General features: G+C 56.8%; 1 protein-coding gene across 1 annotated transcript in view; it reads right to left on the bottom strand.

Moving 5' to 3' along the window:
• Positions 1-9,059: 9,059 nt before the first annotated feature.
• The window catches only part of ALDH4A1 (aldehyde dehydrogenase 4 family member A1), a 32,484-nt gene continuing 24,253 nt past the window's right edge, over positions 9,060-17,290 (bottom strand). Inside the window, exons 10-15 of the mRNA XM_082832752.1 lie at positions 14,636-14,832; positions 14,458-14,505; positions 13,513-13,665; positions 12,631-12,752; positions 11,326-11,444; positions 9,060-10,565 (exon numbers count right to left, since the gene is read on the bottom strand). Coding sequence (XP_082688878.1) covers positions 10,453-10,565; positions 11,326-11,444; positions 12,631-12,752; positions 13,513-13,665; positions 14,458-14,505; positions 14,636-14,832 — 752 coding nt within the window. The 3' untranslated portion in view covers positions 9,060-10,452. The remainder of the gene's footprint in view (positions 10,566-11,325; positions 11,445-12,630; positions 12,753-13,512; positions 13,666-14,457; positions 14,506-14,635; positions 14,833-17,290) is intronic.

Raw genomic sequence — 17,290 nt, 5'->3', positions numbered from 1 at the left:
GGCTGGGAAGTGGAGGTCCCAGAGGTGGCTTTGCCTCCCTGGAGAGCTGGCAACCTAACCCCAGGGGATTTGCGCAGACATTTACATATGGGTCCTGTCACTGTCCAAGGAGCAGGAAAGCACCTGGGACAGGTAGAGAGGTTTGAGGGCTCTGAAGGAAGGGGAGGAGGCTGGAATGAGGATGAGCCCTTCTTAGGGCACAGCAGAGCCTGGGTGGTCCAGGAGAACCCCATCTGGCAGTAGACAGAGCATGTCCTGCTAACCTGGCCACACCTGCACCTTCTGCCATTTAGATGAGGTCAGGTCACATCTCCCTGATGTTTCAAGCATTTGGGAGTAAAGGACATAGATGCTCCCATCAGGAGACAGAGTAGGGGGGCAAAGGGAGCCCACACTCCAGAGCCTGACCAAGTTGGGGCTGGCACGTGGTCGTGTGTCCCGCCCCTGACCCATAGTAGTTGTCCCAAAACAGCAGCCACTGATTCTAAGAACCAGGCATCACGCTGAGTGCTTGTCACTCACCATCTCATTTAACGCTCACAATAACTAGGACTATTACTAACCCCATTTCACAGGTGAGGAAACTGAGGCACAGAGAAGTTAAGAAACTCAGTGTCAGTTGCACAACCAGCAGAGCTGCGATTCAAATCACACAGCCAGACCTCAGGGCCTGGCTCTTAACCTCCATGCCATATGACATCGCGAGCACCTTGCTTTTGGTAAAAGTAGCAGAACAGCGGCAAAGAGATTGGGAAGTGGGAGTGGGGGAGGGGGCCATCTGTCAGCCCCATAATCCACCATCACCTCTGCAGAGGAAGCCCCCTCTAGGTGTCCCCCCTTGGATGCAGGACCCAGGGGCAGGGGTGTTGGCAGAAAGGAAAGTTGAAAATTCCTAGCGTTGAAGGTGACTGCCCCCAAGGAGTGCAATGGAGGGAGACGGCTCCAGCAAATCAGGGACCTGTTTTCATCAAAGACCCTTGTCCACAGAACGCTGTTTTGGCCCTTTCCTGACCCAACAATATGGCCTAGCAGGAGCCTTGGGGCCCTGCTATAAAACGCCCAGCCCAGGTGGATATGTCACAGGCCCGAATGCTGCTCCTGGAGCCCAGGCTCATGGTGGGAGGAGGCTCCAAGGGACAATAAGGGGATTGGAAACTCAGTACTGTCCCCCTGCCCACCCCTGCCAAACCCTGATCCTCCTTCAAGGGCCAGTTGGAGCCTCACCTCCTCCTAGAACCCTTTCCTGGTGCCAGTTCACGGGAACACTTCTGCTTTGCGCTGCAGTGACTCTTCCATCTGTATCAGCACCGCGTCCCTGGTAACAGACCTACATCATTGACCAGCTCCTGCTGACGTGTGTGTCTACACTCGAGAAACATTGAGGCAGCATGACTCCAGCCGGCCTGGACTGGACATCAGCTCTGTGTGCTGTGTGAGAATGGGCAGGTTACTTAACCTCTCTGAGCCTCTGTTTGCTACTGAAATAGGAATAATAATTCTAGCCTCATGAGATCGGTGTGGGATTAAATAAAAAGGCATGTGTGAACGGCGGGGTGCAGGGCAGACCCTGGAGAAAGGTGAATTTGCCAGAGTGCGAGATTGTCCTTTCTTGTAATGAAATGAACCGCCCCGGGCGGCACCCCGGGCTCTGAGCCCAGCTGAAAGAGCCCAAATCTTCTCGAAGTTACCCTGAAAGATACTGGCTGTGTCTTTAGCAACTCCAGAAGGAGCACCCCCTCCCTCGCCCCTGACCTCCCCTGGGGTGGAGTCAACCCACAGACATTGAAAACAACAGGGAGAGGCCTCTGGGTGCTGTGGAAAGATGCAGGATTTGGGGCCTGGCCCTGGCCCTCTCTGGGTGTATGTAAACCAGTGTGGGGTGGGGAGAGCCAACCCATAGAATGAAAGGAAGAGCCCTGCACGGGGTGTCTGGAGGTGTGGGTTCTGCTCCTAGCTCTCCCCTCTCCTGACCTCAGTTTCCTCATCTGCACAATGGGGAGGTCCTCTTTGGACCTTATTCACCCTCCGTGTCAGCAGGTCAAAAGCCCCAGCACTAATTCACAGTGTCTATCGGTTCTCTCCAGACTCCTCCCCCTTCTGCCACACCCCAAGCTCAGACCCTTATAACTTCCTGTCTGGACCCCCCAGTCTGCCTCAGGTTGACAGTTTAACTCCCTGAAGGACAGCTCTGAGTCTATCACACCTTGGCTCTAACACCCCCTGGGACTCCACATTGCCGTAGGATCACAGCCGAGCTCCTGGCCTTGGCTTTCAAGGCCTCCCCAGCTTGGCCCCAGCTCGCCCATCCTTCCCCGCCTGCTCTCTCCTGCGCTGTGTGCCCCAAACTACAGCCACATTGGCCTCCTTGGAACGCGGTCCCTAGTGGCGTTCTAGGAGCCCCCGAGACCACTGTCCTCTGCCCTGCCAGATACTTAGGGAGTCGTGAAGGCAATAACTAAATGGCACTTTTCTGGGATGTATTATATGCCAGGCACAGTGCCAAGCACTTTTTATGCATCATATCGTTTAGCTACCCTGCAAAGCAGCCATTATTACTCCCTTTTTTTTTTTTTTTTTTTTTTTTTGCGGTACGTGGGCCTCTCACTGTTGTGGCCTCTCCCGTTGCAGAGCACAGGCTCCGGACCCACAGGCTCAGCGGCCATGGCTCACGGGCCCAGCTGCTCCGCGGCATGTGGGATCTTCCCGGACCGGGGCACAAACCCGTGTCCCCTGCATCTGCAGGCGGACTCCCAACCACTGCGCCACCAGGGAAGCCCTATTACTCTCATTTTTAAAGTGAAGAAACTGAAGCTGAACAGTTAAGCAACTTGCCGAAAGCACACATTTAATAGGGAGTGACGCTAGAATTTATTTATTTTAATTTTTTTGGCCGCACCACACAGCTTGCGGGATCTTAGTTCCCCGGGCCCACAGCAGTGAAAGCACCAGGTCCTAACCACTGGACCGCCAGGGAATTCCCAATGACACTAGAATTTAGACCCAGGCTGCCAAGCTCTCAACCCTGTACTGTCTGATTTGGGTGTGTTCTGCCCTCAGGAGCTGTCACTGCTACACCCACCCCGGGGGTGGGGACTGGTGCCGCCCTCTCCCAGTGCAGGTCCCACCTCAAGGCCAAGGTGTTGGTGAAGGGCCAGTTCCAGGCACAATGAGTGTGTGCGTCAGTTTGAAGAGGGAGAATAAAGATGCCAGTTGCTGGGTGGCCTTGGAATGTTCTGGAGACTCCCAGTCAAGTCAGATTATTTAGCAAAGCTTTGGGGTAGAGAAAAAGAGCATCTAAGTTAACTGGAGCCCCCTGGGTGTGGCGTTGTGGAGGACAAGAGTGGCTGAGAAAGCCATGCATCCAGAGGGCACTAGCAGAGCCCACTATGTGCCAGGGCTGGGTGGGGCACAAGGGACACAGCCAGGACACACAAGGGATACAGCTTGCGGTCTGGAGACAGAAATCAGGGCCATGTGCTCGTGAAGGCAGCACATGCTGGAAGATGCCAGGGGCACCAGGGCCATCCATAGTGTGGCGTCTTGTATCAGAGCTGAGAGGGTCTGCAGAGCTCCACAAACCTACCAATTATACAGATGGGGAAACTGAGGCCCAGAGAGGGCCAGTCGCCAAAGGGCCGGAAAAGCAGGTGGATTTCCCCTGGACTCCAATCAAGTCAAAAGCATGTCGGGACAGCTCTATGATGACCCACGCTGTGCTGGCTGCCAAGAAGGGGTAAGGAGGAGGGAAGGCGTGGGCCAGCCAAGAGCTCCATGGGGGAGGCAGCGTCTGTGCCACGAAGAATGGGAGGAGGATGGAGATAATGAGCACAAGTTATTTCTATCACTAACACGTATGCAGGGCTCGTTCTACGCCAGGCTGCCATCCCATTTTATTCTCACTACCTTTTGAGGTGCTGTTATCATCTCTCCATTTTTCAGATGAGGAGACTGAGGTTCAGAGAGGGACAGTAACTTATTCAAAGCCACATGGCAAGTATGTGGATTGGAGGAATCCAAGACCCTAATGGGGGCTCATGGGAATGGTGTTGACCAAGGCGCTCCAGTGAGGAAGGAATGATGGGGTCCCCCTGCTTAGTGGGGGCTATTAGTCCAGATGGATGATCTTCTCTGAAGACTAAAATCTGAAGAAGGAGCTCTGGATAGAAAGTCAGAAGTCTTGGCTTCTGGTTCAGCTCTGCCCCAACCTGAAGGCTGCCCTCACACAAGTGGCTTCCATTCTCTGGGCCTCAGTCTCCCCACCTGTAAAATGGACTCGGTGCTTCTTAACATTTCAGGGGCAAGGATCCTTTAGAGATTCTGATGAAAACCCTGGACACTAATACACACACCGACAAATGCAGCCGTGCGCCCAGATCCAGGATGACACAAGGCTCAGTCTGTGACCCTTGAGGTGCCCTGGGCTGGATGATCTCCGCGGTCCCCTCTAGCCTTGACATCACCTAAGAAGGGCAAGTGGGTGAGGCTAGGGCACTGGCTGCCCTGAGAACAAATGTCCAGGAACACCAAGGCCCTGCAGTTCTCCTTCAGGGCTGCACCCAGAGCACATGCCCCGCGGTGGCCCAGGCTGAACACACTGCCATCCTCAAAGCCCAGTCCAGGGCCCGAGGTCCCCATGATCACCCCTGTGTGGCTACTGGTTGCCAAGGTGATGGAGAACCATGACAGACTTATGCAAAGTTCATGGGGCAGGGGCGAGCCATGGAAATAGGGGCCCGGGAGATGCTGCCCATTTGCCTTACATCTGCTTCCCTGGGTGCTTACAGAAAGGAACTGGCCATGTTTGCTTTGGGCTGGAGGGGGCCGCCCTGAACTTCTTTCCTCCCCCTGCCATGGTGGTTGGAGGGGCCTAGAGTGCAGGGGGGAGCCCCCAAAAGTGGCATGACCCCAGGGACTGGGGGCTGCATCGGCTCCTCTCCCCTACCCCACCTTTGTACATCCTGTTTGCTTCTGTGTCCCACCCCCCACCCCCCGCCCACCATTTCCCCTGTCTCTTTCCTACCAGTACTGCCTCCTCCAGGACAAAATTGGGCAGTTGGAAACCTAGCTCCAATCCAGCTGAGGGTAGAGCAGGGGTAGGCAGGCAGGGCTTCCCCAAGGAGGGTCTGGGAGCTGCACAGCCCCTGAGCCGGCTGGCTTGGTTCAGAGACACCTTGGAAGAGGGCACAGAATAGGCCTCAGAGCTGGTTACCAGAGGACCCAGCCTCATTGGTCACCCCTCTGAGATGTCAAAAGTGTAATGGGTAGGGTGACCCCTAGAAGCTGGGGACCTAGGGGTCAGCTAAGGCCTGAAGGAGGGACTCTGCTGTGGCTGGGACACCTTCTCGAGTCCAGAGATCCACGCAAGCCAGCTTTGTCTCATTCAGAAAAAGATCTGAAGATTCCAAACAACCACAAGCCCAATAAGAGCCCAAAAGGTGATAGTCGCTAAAGGGAGCATAAAGGGCTGGGATGGGGAAGGGGGCTGGTCCTGTTCTGTGGGGCTCTGGGCAGGGGCCGACCAGCAGGCCCTAACTCCGCTCAGCTTCCTCGCCTGTGAAATGCGCACAGCCACCTCAAACAAGGGTGAATAAGTGGGATGAATACATCAAGCACCTGCCTCATACGTGACAGTAAATATGACGTCACAGTGTTGATGGCTTTTGTCCTAGTATGGAACTGGCATGGGACCCTCGGTTCTGGGCCCAGTAAAGGGCTAGGGTCTATGACTCTGTATGACTCTCCTTCCTAAGACTCAGATCTCTCCACAAGCCTCACTCTCCTTCCGACAACACCTGCCCGGACGCACCTCACCAAGCAGGTGCCCGGCAGAACATCAGCTCCCTCATTTCGCCCCGGCCTCTGTGCACCAAATGCTCACGAGGCTGAGGAGTACCTGCCAGGCACCTGGGGCCTGGAGGGAGGGCATGGCAGAGCCCCAGAACAGAATGCTTATGTACCCCGGCACCTAGGGTCATATGGTACCTGCTCCACCATCCAGGGTGGCTGTCAACAACCTGGGGGAAGGGGACAAGGCTGGCTATGTCTGGAGCCAGTGTCAGCCACACCTACCCCCATCCACCTGCTGGATGGCTCCCACCCAGAAGCTGCTGCATTCCTTCCAGGGACCAGGACAAGGGGGTGCTTGTATAGCCAGCTCTTGCCCCTGTACCTGTCCCTTACTGAACAAGTCTCCCTGAGGCTCCCTAAGCCTCAGTTTCCTCATCTGTGAAATGGGACCAAAATACTACTCCCTCCCTCCCAGGCTGGTGTGGTCCAAGCTAATTAGCAGGAGCACCTGCCCATGGACAGGCGCTCAGGGAAGCCCAGCTTCATCTCCTTCCTGGGCACGGGCATCCAGGATGAGGGTATTGAGAGGGTGGGTGAAGGTTAAGTTCTCATTCACTGAGCATCTCACTCTGTGCAGGGCACGGGACCTGGCATTTTGTTCTAAAACATGTCATTCGATCCTCAGCTCCCACAGAAATGTCAACTCTGAGATTGGAGAGGCCAAGGCACAGGTAAGAGGGGTTAAGGCAGGACATCAGGGCTGTGCTCAGTGCCCAGGCAGGCAGACATGAGGAACAGAAACCCAGGCAGTCATCTCCTACTGGTGCACTGGTTACTTCACCCATGCGTGCCTCAGTCTCCTCATCTGTAAAATGGGACTAACGGAATGTACCTTCGGGGGTTGCGATGAGGATCCGAGGGTGTGATGTCTAAAACATTTAGCACAACGCCCGGCACACAGCCTGCGTTCAAGTCATGGTGACTCTTACTATTTCCTACGCCGCCTCTAGACAGAGGACCTACAGGAACTGTGATAACGAATGTGTCGGTAGGGGAATCAATGAAAATGAAGGCGTGACTCTGTGAAGAGTGTGGGTCTGCACCCTGCTGCTTCCTCTTGCCCCCCAGGAGCTCCAGGTCTGCCTGGCGACCGGGGCACTGGTGGCCCCTCATTTCCTTAGCATGCACGCCCCACTGGCGGCACCGCGGTGGCAGGGACATCCAGCCTCAGTCAAATGGTTCACGCTCCAGCCCAGGCCTGCGGCTGGGCCCCCGGCCACAGCAGGGAAATGAAGAGGCTCCTTGGGCCACCGTGGACGTGGGGACTTACTGCAGTGACCATGCAAAGAGGCCTCGGGCACCCGGGTGGGCACTGGGCCTTTGGAAGCCACCAGCCCCAAGTCTGGGGGACAAGGGAGGGCAGACAGAACGGAGTGAACGATAGCTTTGAGCCACCCCCTGACCTCGTTCAGTGGAGTCAGAGGCACCAGGATAAAATGACACTGGTAGAGGCATAGCTCCTGGGAGGCATAGGTCCCTGGGAGTCGGGGACCTGATGGAGCAGGTGGCAAGGACCATGGGCTGTGGCACCCATAGCCCTGGGTTCTAACCCGGCCCTTTACTAACCAGCTATGTGACCTTGGGCTTGTCATGCTACCTCTGACCTCCATAGCCCTTCCATAGAATGCTGTAATAGTTACCTAGGTCAATGTCAAGGCTCTGAGACTAGGTAGGTAAAACACTACCAGTCATCAGCCAACTCTGCGGCTGTCTCACTGTGACCTTGAATAAGTCACTCCATTCAGCAATGTTAACGAGGCCTATGTATCCCCCGACGACAAAAGGCAGTTGCCTCCCTTCCCTTCCATGAGCTCCAGCCAGAGCACTCTGGGGGCTGCCCTTTGTCCCTGACTCAAGCCCCCTTTGGCACAAATCAGTAGCAGCCCCTGGGTGAGCCAGGGCAGGGGTTCTGCCCGGGGTTGAGTCCCCTTCCCTCCCCACAGCTCTGAGAGCCTCCAGCCAACAGCCCTAACCAATGGACCCTCGGACAGGGTGGCGTCTGTGTGGTTCAGGACCAGCTCTGTTTACATTACCTGTGGTTGGAGACAGGTCAGGACACACGTGTCTTCCCCTCCAAGTCAGCTGGCCCAGGTGGGTTTAGACCCACGGATTCCAGGCTCAAGCTAACTGGCCACAGTTGCTCCCTGCCATGTCACCTGGCCAACTGAGCCGATCTTTGCGAGCCATGTGTGGACATCTGGGTGGAAGAGAGAGAATGGGCTTTGGAATCAGACAGACCTGGGTTTCCACCCCACTGATAGCATACCCTCAGCAAGTCCCTTCACCTTTCTACACCCCAGTACGCTCATCTGCAAAATGGGAGCACAGCAGCACTTTGTAAGACTTGTGAGTGAAGAAAACATATGCATAGTCTTTGGCACGTGTATGACTCAGGGTTCTGAAGAGAAGCAGAACCTCTATGAGGCGTAGAGAGACAGACACAGGGAGAGAGATTTATTGTAAGGAAGTAGCTCACATGATCATGGAGGCTGGTAAGTTCAGAATTTGTAGTGCCGGCCAGCAGGCCAGAGACGCAGGAAGTTGCAGTTGAGTCCAAAGGCAGCCACTGGCAGAATTCCTTCTTGCTTGGGGGAGACCAGTCTCTGTTCTGTTAAGGCCTTCAACTGATTGCATGTGGCCCACACACATTATAGAGGGTAATCTGCTTTCCTCAAAGTCCACTGATTTAAATGTTATTCTCATCCAAAAAAACACCTCCATGGAAACATCCAGAATAATGCTTACGTAGATATCTGGGCACCATAGCCCAGCCAAGTTGACCCATAAACTATCACAGTACATAACAGTGGTTGTTATAACAATGGATAAATGGGTTACATTGTTGAATCGTTACCTATCTGAGCACTTATATGAATTAACTCATTGAATTCTCAAGACAACCTGTGTGCCTGTGAGTGCACACATGTGCGTGCGTGCGTGTGTGTGTGTGGGGGGGGGGGGGTTTATTTCCATCTAAGACATGAAGAGACAGAGGGTCAGAGAGATTGCACAACTTTTTGGAGCCGGGATTTGAACCCAGGCCCTCCGGCGCCAGAGTTCCTGCCACCCACAGCAGGGATTCCTGCCATCAGTGCTCACCCTTCCTTCCATCACACCAAGGGCACTGCCCTCCTGACACCTAATGACACACTGGCAACTCCGTCGGATGTAGAAGGTGACCAGTCCCCACCAACCCCACCAGAAAGACCACCGACTTGGTTAAGTAAGAGGCATTTTATTAGGTGGCATCAGGCAGATCCTATTGCCACCTCACAGTGTAGAACCAGTAGAAGCAGGAACACCTCCAGCCCCCCGCCGCCTGACCTGGACCCTTGTGGGAAACAACCCGGGCAGCATCAGGACCCACCCCTGACCGGGGGCCAAGGTGCGTGACCGCGCACTTGGGGAACGGCCACTCCAGCCCCGCGGGGGCCCCCTGCCAGCTGTGCTTGAGGAGGGTCCAGCCCTTTCGGGGCCCCCTAAAAGCTGTCCTCCAAAGTCACCACTTCTCATTCCCTGGCCACCCAGAATCTACTCAGGATGCATTTGCAAGTGTCCACCGATTGGCTGCGTCAAGGAACAGGCCTCTTAGGGGCCAGTCTACACAGAGCCACTAACATGCAAAGGAGGGATAATTCTAGAGGCAAGCCTCAGCCCGGGCTGGACGGGGACCCAAGGAGAGGTCTCAGGGTGCTGGGGAAGGTGGGAGCAACATGTACCCGGGCCTGTTCAACCATAGCCAGCGGGTGCTGAGCTCCTGCAGGAAACCCCAGGCTCTAGAGGCAGGACCCGAGAGCTAAGGGAAGCAGCAGGAAGGGCCCCCCAAAGTCTGCCCATCTCACAGCCCAAACAGGAAGGACCAGCACATCCCACATCTTGGCAGGTGGCCTGCAGCAGTCCCCCCAGACCCCCAAATGGAGATAGCCAGGAATCCGTGGGTCTCAGGTGAGCTCAGGCACTCTGGAGCAAGGCACACGGGGTCTAAGGCATTTGGTTGGGCACAGGTACCTGCTGGTACAGGCACACCTGGGCAAAGAGCTAGTGAGCCGCCCGGACTACAGAGGGCAAGGCCAGCTGGTGCTCCCATGCCCTGCAGCCACGACTTGCCAGCCCTGTAGGCCACTGTGGCCACACGCGACCCTGCACACCCGGAGAAGCCGGGGCCAAGGCCAGGAGCCTCTGTGGGTGGTGAGGTTTGCCAGGGGCCCCTGAGCTGCCTCCTTTTCCTCCACGGATCCGTGAGCTACTCTACCACCATTCCTCAGGTCCCTGAGCCACTGGGCCACAGTGTAGAGGAAAGGGAAGGGGACAGATGGAGAACCAGCCGGGCACCAAGGTCACACCTACCAGATGGAATTTCTAGGACAGCCGATGGGGTCAAGGGTGGCGGCCCTGTTCTCCCCACTGCGTAATCTCAAACCAGAGCCCGGCATCTGACTCCAAGGGTGGGACAGGCCAGGCCAGTGGGAGGCAGGGGGCAGGCCTCAGCCCTAGAAAGAGGGTCATCCTGTGGAGAGCGGGTGGAGGGCCTGGGGTGGGGTCAGTGCACTGAGGTCAGTCGTTTGGAGAGATAGTCGGGTGGACGGCAGAGGCGCCGAGCGGGGCTCACTGCATGTATGGGTAGCGCCAATCCCCCAGAGGCTTGTGGGTCTCCTTGATGACCTGGGGTGACGTCCACCGCAGGATGTAGTGGGGCCCTCCTGGCTTGTCATTAGTCCCTGTGGAAAAGACAGCTCTGTTTATCTCCAAAAAGATACAACAGCTCTGGGCAGAGGGAAAAGGAGTGGGGAGGAGGAATAAATGGGGCACCATGGGCAGAGGGAAAAGGAGTGGGGAGGAGGAATAAATGGGGCAACAGCACGGGCAGCAAATTGCCAAAGTAACCCTAACACAGTCACAGCGGCCAGGGTTTCCCGAGCGCATCTGTGCGGAGGGCACTCAGCTGGAGGTCGGGCAAGGCAGGAGCTGGCGAGCAGGCAGGACGCCCGTGCTCCCCAGGTCCCTGCACCTCACCTGCAAGAGGTGTCTGGGAGGCAGGGGGGCACCGTGGAGGGCACTGGACTGGGAGTCGGGAGACCTGGTTTCCGGCCCTTGGGAACTCTGGCAAGTCACCGCCCCTCGCCGACCCTCAGTTTCCCTATTTGTAAATAGGAAGGGGATGGACTTTGGTAGCCTGGAGTATGACAGTAAAAGGTGTGGGCGCTGGGACCCAAATCCCGGCGCCACCACTCTCGAGCCATGTGCCCTTAGGCAAGTCACTTCACTTCCCTGGGCCTCAGTTTGCTCCTCCATAAAATGGGAAGAAGAATGGCAGCACCTGGGCTTAGGAGGCTGCTGGCAGGACTGAGTTAGCACAGGGCCCGGCCCACGGTTCTCAGTAAATGGTGCTACTGCTGTTCCTCTTAAAACCCTTGAGATGAAGGACCGAGGGTCTCCCGCCGGGAACTCGGCCCCCTCTGGAAAGGGGGCCCCACTCACCAGAGGTTCGGGCCCCCCCGAATGGCTGCTGGCCCACCACCGAGCCAGTGGACTTGTCATTGATGTAGAAGTTGCCGGCAGCGTTCCTCAGCATCTCTGTGGCCTCCCGGACAACATCCCTACAAGGCAGGGCAGCGGTGAGAGGGCAGCCAGCTCACCCTCGTTCCAGACCCAGGGACAACCTCCAACACCCCCGTCCCAGCCCACATGGGCCACCCTGGTGAGCATGAGGCCAGCCGCCAGCTATGGGCCCTTGACAGGCTCCCAGGAGCCTCTGAGCCTCAGCTTCCTCCTCTGAAAAGGGGGTTAGCACGCCTCCCTCGCAGGGCATCTGTGAGGGCTGGATGAGGCTCAGGCTGTACGTACTCGAGGGAGTGGCCCATCTCGGTCCAGTTTTCCTGCCTTTGGGAGCTGGGGAACCTCCAGACCCCCAGCCTGCCCCTCAGGTTCCAATCCCGCCTCCACTCTTTTTTTTTTTCTTTTTTTAAACAATTCAATGTTTTCTTTTTTCTCTCTTTTTTTAAAATTTATTTTATTTATTTATTTTTGGCTGCGCTGGGTCTTCATTGCTGCGCGTGGGCTTTCTCTAGTTGCGTCGAGCAGGGGCTACTCTTCGTTGCGGTGCACAGGCTCTCATTGCGGTGGCTTCTCTCGTTGCGGAGCACAGGCTCTAGGCACACGGGCTTTGGTAGTTGTGGCACGCGGGCTCAGTAGTTGTGGCTCGCGGGCTCTAGAGAGCAGGCTCAGTAGTTGTGGCACATGAGCTTAGCTGCTCCGCGGCATGTGGGATCTTCCCGGACCAGGGCTTGAACCTGTGTCCCTCGCATTGGTGGGCGGATTCTTAACCACTGCGCCACCAGGGAAGCCCCCGCCTCCACTCTTAAAGGCAGACACGGGGAGACAAGCAGTACCACGGAGAAAGGAAAGGGCAAAGCCTCAGGTTTAGGGTCCCGGTGCTCAAGTTGGAATCCTGCTGCTGCCAGCCAAGCAGTGCACCTGGGCCCGAGCCTGTCTTCCGCTCTGCAGCCCCATCAGACCCGGGGAGCAGGTCAAAGGCACTGATTCCCCAGCCCCACCCCTAGACACCTACATTCAGCAGCCAAGAGTGGGGCCCCGGAATCTGCATTTTAACAAAGAGCCCACTGCCTGTGTCTACCTGCCGGTCAGGGCAGAGGTGAGGAGAATGGAGAGAAGCAAGGGCAGCATTATTACTAGGATCAGCGCCCAGGAGGCAGTCTCCGGGGACAGCAGGGTCCTGTGGGGACAGGACACCAGGACTAGAGTGGAGGGGCTGTGGCCACTCACTTATCCTGGGCAAATACTGCCCCCGTGAGGCCATAGCTCGTGGTGCTGTCGACCAGCCTCAGCGTCTCTTTGTACTTGTCATCCGGGTAGACGTACACGGTCAGCACAGGCCCGAAGATCTCCTGGGAGAGAAGCCCCAGGGTCAGGCCCCACCTGGACCAACACCCCGAGGCCTCCCGTCTCCCTGCTCTGGACTCCGCCTCTCCCCATCCCCCTCCTCAGCCCCTGCAGGAAGGGCCAGGCGCTGCCTCCCGCTGGGTTCCCTCGGGGTTGGCTTCCACCCGGCCCACCCCACCCCAACCTGGCAGAAGATCAAGGAGTCTCTGGCCTCCCTGCCAGCCAGACCCACACCCAGAGCCAAGGGCCCAGGCCCTTGGAAAGGAGAGACTTCCGGCAACAGCCGGCCCAGGAATTGCCCGATGGTATCACCGTCCCCTCTGCCATCGAGGGGCTGGGGGAAGACCCCCCCCCCTGCACTGTCCTCCTGACCCCCCCGACCTCTCGGAGACTCAGTTTCTCATCTGTAAAATGGGAACGATATGCCCACCTCAACTCTGTCAAATGCCCGGCCCACAGTTAAGAGTCTACAAGTGTCAGCCACTGAGACGGTCGCAGGGACCTCGGTGGCTGCGGACAGCGCAAGCGCCATGACACCAGCCCGGGTCAGCAGCGTCGAAGACAGAGCACTGGATGTGGGGTCAGGAGGCCCTAGCTCAGGGCCTGGCTCTGCTCTCACCGGGTGTGAGACGGTCCCCTCATAGGGCCTCGCTTTCCACATCTGTGAGATGGGGTGACACCCCGTGAAGCACCAGGGCCCTGTGCGTGTGCCATGCTCGGGGGAGAGGCTGCCTCCTCCCGGCCCCGGGCCGCCCCCCCCATCACCTCCTTCATGATGGGATCCTGGGGGTCCTTGCTCTCGATGATGCAGGGCTCCACGAAGTAGCCCACGGAGTCGTCACACTGGCCCCCGGCCAGGACGGTGAGGCTGGGCGAGGAGTGGGCGTGCTCCAGCCACTTCCTGATGCGGCTGAAGGACTGTGGGGGTGGGGTGGGGTAGGGGGCATCAGGGGCTGGCTGGAGGCCATTCCCAGCAGCAGCCCCCTGACGCTCACCCCAAACACCTGCCCCTGAAGGGCCCAAATTCTGAAGTGGGGGGAGGGGGCCCTGACAGCAAAAGTCGGGGCCTGGCTGAACCAGGGCAGAGACAAGGGCAGATGTGCGCGCTTGTGTGTGTGTGTATGTGTGTGTCACAACTACAAACATCACAAGCACACATATACATGTATGGCCATGAACTTGTAGGTTTCCGTACGTAGGCACATGTATGCCTGCGTTATATGGATGTGTTTGTTATGTGTGTGTGTTTGTGCGTGCAGACCCACGAGGGTGCCTATATACACATGGGAACCTGCACACGAATGTTTCTGTGTAGGATACGTGTGCATGCGGGCGTGCGTGTGCACGTGGGTCAATCTACAGGCATGCTCCCACTCAGAGATCTAGATGAACGTGCTCGCGGCTGTGCATGTACGGTGCGCGTCCGGGTTGATGCATGCGGTGTGCAGGCCTATTTGTACGTGTGCGTATGAACACAGGCACTTAAAGGGGTCTTGTCGAGCCTGGGGCAGGGTGTGCGGGAGGCGAGTTGCCCTCTGGGTACGGATGCCTCCACCCTCTTCAGAGCTGGCAGGGGTGGTGCGGGTGTATGCGTGGCTATCAGGCTGCCCTGCTCGAAGCAGCAGGTCTGGGTCGCCCCTATAGCTGTTCCTACCCCTCCCACCCAGTCCAGGCACGGGACCCCGGGAACGGCCTGCTTCCTGCTCATACCTTGGCATCAATCACGGCGGAGAGGAAGCTCCCAAAATCCTCTGCAGGCTGGAAGCAAGGGAGACATGGGAGGAGACAGAGTCGGAGACAAAGGGAGCGCCCTCCCCGCACCCCCCCACCAGCCTCCAATCCCATCAGCCCCCCGCTGGGCCGTGGCAGGGAGGCCGGCGCCACTCACGTTGCCCACTTTGATCCTGCTGCGCTCCTCCAGCAGCCGCCCTTTGATCTGCGACCACAGCGAGTGGGGCACGTAGAGGCGGGAGCAGGCCGAGCACTTCTGGCCGCCGTACTCGAAGGCTGAGCGCAGGGTCCCGCTCACCACGCTGTCCACGTCGGCCGAGCGGTGCACAAAGTGGAAGTTCTTCCCGCCACACTCTTCAGGGGTGGGGCGGGGCGGTGGAGGAGCATGAGGAGGGGGTGGGCTCCCCAGGCCAGCGAGGGGCCCGACGCACTGCCCACACCCGTCCGCAGGGCCCTGTGACCAGCCCCAGTACTGGCAGGACAAGGGCACGAGAAGGCAGAGTCGGAGCCCAATAACCTCCCAGAAACTGATCAGCCAGGCCTGTCCTCCCACCCTAGGGATGAGAAAACGGAGGCCCAGGCAAGGGCGAAGGGCACCAGGGGGCATCAGGACCAGCTCCCCCAACTCACAGATGAGAAAACTGAGCCCTGGGGCTGCTGCCCAACATAAAGGCAGAGGAAGGACCAGAACCCAAGGCTCCCCAAAGCTGGTCCACTCCCTGCAGTGGGCGTGGCTTCCTTTGAGCCTTCCCCTGACCCCCACCCAGTGAGAGGAGAGGGGGCCACCCCAGGTCCACGGCCAGGGCTGGCCCCTCTTCCTGATCCACGGTGGGGACACCCCTCCTCGATCTCCTTGGCATGAGGGAGCCTCGGCAGATCACCCCACCCTCCGGGCCTCGGTTTCCTCACTCGGTTAAACATCAGCTAATAGCAGCTCGTTACAAAGCACTAACTTCCAGACTCGGGTCAAAGCACTTTGAGCTCCGTCTCGCTGAAGCCTCACAGCAACCTCACATTATTATTCCATTTTAAAGACAAGAAAACTGAGGCACAGAGAGATTAAAGTCTCATACTCAAGGGGGGAAGCGGTAGAGTAAGTAGCGGTCTCTCTCCCTCAGGGAGATGGTGGGAAGGAGACAGAACAGAAAACCATGGACAGCTCACACAAGGGACTCACTGTCCCCCATCTCGTGAAGGCTGGACTGGGGCACACTGGGGAACTGGAAATTGGAGATGCAAGAGCTGGCCCTGAGGAGGGTCACCTGTCCTGACACCCCCATCACAGCTCCCACCAGCTTAAGAGGCAAACTATTATATATAGGATGGATAAACAATAAGGTCCTACTGTATAGCACAAGGAACTAGATTCAATCAATATCCTGTGATAAATCATAATGGAAAAGAATATGAAAAAGAATCCATATATACGTATAACTGAATCACTTTGCTGTACAGGGGAAATTAACCCAGTACTATAAAATCAACTATACTTCAATAAAATTTTACAAAGTTCCCACCCGCTCAGGCGTGGGGTCCAGTCTCCCTGTGAGCCCCCACTTCACCCCCAGGAGCAAGAATGCTGAACCACCAGCTCCAGCTCTGCCATTACTGCACTGTGTGAGCCTGGACAGCCCTCCCTCTCAAGAGGTCTCAGCATCTTCCCGGAGTGTGTTCCATGAAAAACATGGTCCAGGGGGTCCTCTGTCAAAACAGGGTTGTGTAGTCCAAAGAATTTGGGAAACACTGCACATCAGCCTTTGCTCTTGAAGATAAGCAATGCATATATTAGTGCATTAAAGTCTCTGAGAAGTCCTGCAGATGAGGAATCCGTTTTACTTTAAACACGGTGCACGCCAAATGTCCTTGACCATGAAACTGTTTCTTTGTGGGAAAATTATTATTTTGACAAGACCTGGCCCTGCTGACCTCTCAGCCCCATCTCCTGCCACCCGCCCTCCCTCCCTTCCCCAGCTACACTGGCCTTGTTTCTTCAAACACAAGCTCATTCCCACCTCATGGCCTCTGCATTTGCCATTTCCTTGGCCTAGATCTGGGCTGTGCAACAGGGTAGTCACCAGCCACACGTGGCTATTTAAGTTCAAATTAATTAAAATTAAATGAAACAAAACTTTCACTTCCTCTGCCATGCCAGCCACGTTTCAAGTGCCCTGCGGCCACACGTGGCAAGTGGCTATACTATTGGACAGCACAGATATAGCCCATGTCCATTACTGCAGAAAGTTCTAGCGGACAGTACGGGTGCCCATGACGGCCCATCCTCCGGATGTTTGCGAAGCTGGTTTCTTTCCATTGCTCAGGTTTCAGCTCAAATGTTCCCTCCCTGAAGAGGCCTCCCACCCCACCAGCCACCCTAAGTCACAGTCCCACCACGCCCAGCCCTTGAGGATCCCTGCCTGTCACGTCTTTGCCCTCCTTTAATTATCCACAGCCCTTCTCACTCCCTGACATCATTTATCTAGTTGTTTACTGTCTGCCTCCCGCTGTTGGAATAGAGGTTCGTAACGGCTGGGTCTCTGGGTCTCATCATCTTTTGCATCCCCAGTGTCCAAAAAGCGTCTGTGAACATACTTCATAATTTACTTGCTGAATGATGGATGGATGAATGGAAGAAAAACTGCACACTCTGAGGCATACATGCTCTGTGTAAGTGCCAGAGCAGGGGCTCCACCCTGAAGGAGTTCTCTGCGTCTGCAGGGCCGCCCCACCTCTGGGGGCATCACCTCCGCCTCCTTCTCTTGCATGGCGGCCAGGGCAGGGAGGGGTCCCTAGGGCTGTAGGGCAAGGCACGGGG

The sequence above is a fragment of the Leucopleurus acutus genome (assembly GCF_964270905.1).
Source record: "Leucopleurus acutus genome assembly, chromosome: 2".
NCBI classification, from domain to species: domain Eukaryota; kingdom Metazoa; phylum Chordata; class Mammalia; order Artiodactyla; family Delphinidae; genus Leucopleurus; species Leucopleurus acutus.
Note: the sequence above shows the minus strand (reverse complement) of the source record. Positions and strands in the feature narration are given on the sequence as shown.